The 4,927-nt window shown below is 28.8% G+C and overlaps 1 protein-coding gene across 1 annotated transcript; it reads right to left on the reverse strand.

Annotated features, from left to right (window-relative positions):
• Positions 1 to 1,903: 1,903 nt before the first annotated feature.
• LOC112534772 (probable xyloglucan galactosyltransferase GT14) lies at positions 1,904 to 4,312 on the reverse strand. Its single transcript, XM_048370764.1, has 2 exons — positions 2,720 to 4,312; positions 1,904 to 2,677 (listed from the first exon to the last, which is right to left on the reverse strand). Exons 1-2 carry the CDS (start codon positions 3,605 to 3,607, stop codon positions 2,111 to 2,113), a joined length of 1,455 nt encoding a protein of 484 aa, XP_048226721.1. The 5' UTR covers positions 3,608 to 4,312; the 3' UTR covers positions 1,904 to 2,110.
• Positions 4,313 to 4,927: the final 615 nt, after the last annotated feature.

The following is a 4,927-nucleotide window of genomic DNA, read 5'->3' on the forward strand; positions in this document are numbered from 1 at the left end:
AAAGAGAAAGAAAAAGAGAGAGATGTGAGAGTTTCTTTTTATTATTTATCTGTTGAAATTTGTACTTTATTGCCCAAAGTAGAATTCACGCGATTTGAGAAGCAAATGCTAAATACGCACATACGTCTATTTAGTTAGGATAAAGTTCAAGGGCCTAAATACACCATTTATAACTTGAGGGTACTAAATCCAAGAAGATGTAAAGTTTAGGGGTCCAAATATGCTTTTTGCCTAAAAATTTTGAGAAACCTTCATCCAACAGGCTATTAGCGGGGGATTTTAACAGCTGTATTTGAAGTAAGTGCTCTTCTAGTAACTACTTTGTAAAATACTCTGCAAGATTAAGAAGCTCTATAAGTTTATATTCAAGTGAGAAACCTTTTCCAGCATATTAAGTTAAGGAAATTACTCTTAAACCCTCTTATTCTTTTATTTTGAATAAAAAACTCTCTTATTCTTAAACTTTGCAAATATATCTTGTGAGAGGTTCTTAGTTCACTCTTATATATATCTTTTTTAATCTTCCATACTTGTACAACTTTTAAGTGAGCTTTACAAAACATTTAAGTGTTAATGTTAGAAAAACACTCATAAGGAGTTTAATTTTTGTACCCATAGAATTTATTAATAATAAAAATCTCAAGTGAAAAATTAAAAAACAGATATAGGTAAAGAATTGACCGTACTATTATAATTCTTGCGTTTGATTTCCTTCTCCTTACTCTTCACATGCTTTGATCATTGCTTGCATCATTCATTTGAATTTTCATAGTGTTTTCATAATTTGCTTACGGTATTTGGTTTTCAAATCAAAAGCACTTTCCAAAGATTAACATTTAGACTCGTATTGTTCTTTGCTTGTGTCTCCTCCTAGTCGTCATATAAACCTATAATATTTTATAGTCTTTGCATTTCATAAACTAGGGTGGCGACTCCACTTTTCTTATTATTTTTCTTTTTTTTTTTTTACTTTTACTTTTATTGCTCCATTCTCATTTAAATAACCCAATTCAAGGTATCCATAAAAGATATTTTAAATTATTTATTTAATAATTTATTTTTTAAAATTATAGTCCATGTCATACCTAACTCAAAACATTTGACCCTCTAAAAATTATATATGATAAGTGTTTGGTGAATTAAATTAAAAACGAATTATGAATATATGTGTATGAATTTTATAAAGCTTACTACAGTTAAATCAACAAAAAAATGTAATATAAACTCTAATTATTTTGTATTGTGGGGCTTAAAGTATAGATTAAGAAATTTTAGTCATTAACTAGTCATTTATCCATATGATATATGACAGTTATTATTATTTTGATTATAAAATCAAATTGATAGAGATAATATAATATAATATTTAATATTAATTTATAATATTTAAAAAATAGCAAACTAATCTTAAATGTTCTTTTTAATTTTTTTAAATTTTAAAATCTTATAAGTGAAATAATATAAAAATTATTCTAAAAATATTTATTAAATAATTCTAGTATTATAAAAACTAATACTATCAATATAATTGATATTACTATTTCTTAGAATTAAAATTTTATTATATAATTAAAAATTAATTTATTATATAACTTAAGATGTTATTTTTAGAATTAGAATTATTAATTTATTAGTTAATATCATATTAAAATATAATAATATTATTTTTAGGATAGAATTAGTATCTAAGATAGAAAAATATTTATTAGTTAATATAATAATGAAATATAATTAACATGTTATTTCTTAATATTAGAATCAGCGTTTAATTAGAAATGTAATTCATTAATCAATAAATTAATAAAAAAATTATAAAATTATATATAAACTTGAATCTTATTTGTCAAAAATAAATATACTTATCAAAATAAAAATTTAATATATCAAAAATAAAGCACACATATCAATAAATTAATTTTAGATTTCAGAAATTAATATTATTTTTGAACAATAGGGACTCAAATGTATTACATGCTAAACCTTGGCAACTTTTTTGTAGAAAGTAACGAGAAGAAACAGAAATGTAGTAGTCCTTTTGCAGTAAAGTATGATAATAAACACAAAAAATAAATAAAAAATAAAAAAAATTTCCTATCAATCAAATGTTTTTTCAGAAGAAACGGGACCAGTCTTGTTGGCCCATTCTAGAGAATTTGAGCTTCCAATTTGGTTCTGCAAAGCCAATGCCAGGATACTTTCCCTCTCTAATTTCCTTTCTCACTTTCTCGACTCTTGCAAGTACTCCCTTAATTGCTATGTCAAATGCATCTTCAAGACTCTCTAGTTTTGACTTGGGATTTGCATATAGAATGTTTGGTATCAGCTTTATAACCTCCCCTCTCATTTTTGTTATTTTATCATTGGGAACCTGAAGCAAAGTCTCATTGATGCTGATACTCCCATTTTTCACCAAGTTCCCTGGTATGAACACAGAATATGTAGTATAATCATTTGGTAAGTACCATTCATACTGTGCATAAGCAGATCCTGGATGAAAGAAAACTGGAATACACCCTGCTACAATCGAATCAAAAGTTGATCGTCTAGTGTACGAATCCCCTGGAGGCTGCAGGCAGAAAACCGAGTCCTGAAATACCTTGATGACCTCGACGGGGTTGTCACACTTGTTTGGTCCAGAGTCACAATTCAGCAACTTACATAACCTCTTTGAGCCTAAGCATTGGTTGATTATCTCACTACGGATAGAGTCTTGCAGAAAAGGTCGTGGGGCGCCTGCAAAAGAAAACAAGTAATGCCTTTTCTGTTTCCTCATTTTATTTTGCCATTCAATCACCTCAGTTTCACTTGACGGGTGGAAATGTGTTGGATATGGTACCGCGAATTCATTACTCCAGGCAGTTGATTCAATTGTCAGCATTGTCATGTTCATAGATTCAGGCAAAGACATAAGATTGCTTCCCCAACCATTATCATTATCAACATGTCTTCGAAAATCCCAACCAATCCTTCCAGAAACAAAGAAATGGTCTCTACCCAACAATTTTTTCCATTCAGGTTTCTGTGCCAGCCATTTGACAAGATCAGCACCCAAAGTATCTCTTGATATATTATAGTCCCACAGGTAGCGGCCGACGTCGAGTCCACCATAATAAGGTACAAAAATGGCAGAAGCTAACGAGGAGTCATTAGTCAAACATTCATAGTTGTTCATTCTAGTGCGAAATATAACTTCTAAAAGAAATTGGTTAGTTGCAAACCAATTCCGTCCTGATATAATCCCTTCAGTAACCTTAACACCAAATCCTGAGTTTGTAAGGAACGGGCACATGTCATAAAATCTATAAAGGGCAGTGCAATTTTCAACAACAAGGTCGTTGAATCGTCGAGGAAGATCATGAACATATATATAACGACCTGAACAAGAATCTGAATAAGATTTTGGATCAGAATCATCAAGGGAGTTGTAATTAGACTTTTGGGTACTGAAAGCATTGGCAGAGTGTTTGAGTTTAGAGGCGAGACCATTGGTTTCATAATCATTAGAAAAAGGTGAATAATCATAAGCATAAAGAAATAAAAACAAGAAAGAAAACATAATCAAGATGACAAACCAGAGTCGGTTATGGCGTATTTTAGATTTCTCCATCTGCCTTTTTGTAGCTTGGTCCACAACACCTGTCAGGGAACAGAAACGATGGCTACTAAGTTATGGAGTAGTAGAGAGAAAAAGGTGATTAGAAAGAGTTAAAGATGGTGGAAACTGTGGCTTATGAGTTAATCAAAGGGATTACTTGACTTAATCAAAGGGATTATTTAACTTAAATTCAGGGTTGAAAAGAATCCAAAGAAAAATCCAAGAGAGGAACGCATTGTGACTTTTCAAGGAAACTTATTAGCATCCCTCGTAATCTCGAACATTTTACTTCGTTGGAAACAAGAATATGTCTTCTTGTTTTATTTCATAGGTCAACTCCTTTAAAAACTGGCCCAGCAGCCAAATTATTTATAATTTGTCTTTAAAGGTTCCTGACCTGAACCAGTGACTATGATACCGAAACCTAAATCGCTTCCTTTAGACAGTCCAACTCTTAGAATGGCTTCAGTCCTGACTAGGGGATATCATTTTTAAAAAAAAAGAGTTCTATAGGGGATAACCACATAAATGCTGATTAAATATTTCATTTTTTTTATTTTAGTTATAAAATTTTAATTTATTTTATTTTAATTATTAAATTTTAGTTTTAGTTATGATTTAGTCATGTTACAATATGAAATTGAGATATCATGTTTTTTTAATTATTTTTTTATTATTGCTGTTTTTGCAATGTGTTAATCTTTTATTTGTCAAGAAATTAAACTGAAATACAATTAAATTGAATGATCGAAAAAAAAAATTGAAATTCTGTGATTAAAACGAAACTAAATAAAAAATTTAGTTACTATTTATATTATTATCTCAGAAACAAAAAAAAAACCAAATAAATTTAGTTTCAGTTATGTTGATTGGTTTTAATTTTAATTTTGGCCTACCAATTTCTATCGGCTTCATAATGTTAAGCTTTGGTTATCAATAATTTAAAATTACATATTTGATTACATTCCAAATTTTCTTTTTGCTTCTGATTAAATTTCATTATTATAGAAACAAGTTTTCTTAGGTTTAGGAATAAGATTCTCAATTTTTTTTGTGATATTGTCGCTGTTCGAATTTCAGCAAAGATACAAAAATAATCTATTCAAATTTCACCAAAGATACAAAAATAAATTAACGTACCAAACCTATATATTTTTATAGAAAGTTTTCTTTCTTCTTCAAAATGAGAAATAGTACATGCATACTTATGGCAAATCCCAACAAATAGTAAGTTTAGTTATTTATTTTGTTCTTGGTAAGTTGAACAAATTAAAGATTAAAAACTCGCTTAATAATAAAGAAAATCTTATTGAAATATATGTATATATCACA

The sequence above is a fragment of the Ricinus communis genome, chromosome 1 (genome assembly GCF_019578655.1).
Source record: "Ricinus communis isolate WT05 ecotype wild-type chromosome 1, ASM1957865v1, whole genome shotgun sequence".
Taxonomy (NCBI): Eukaryota; Viridiplantae; Streptophyta; class Magnoliopsida; order Malpighiales; family Euphorbiaceae; genus Ricinus; species Ricinus communis.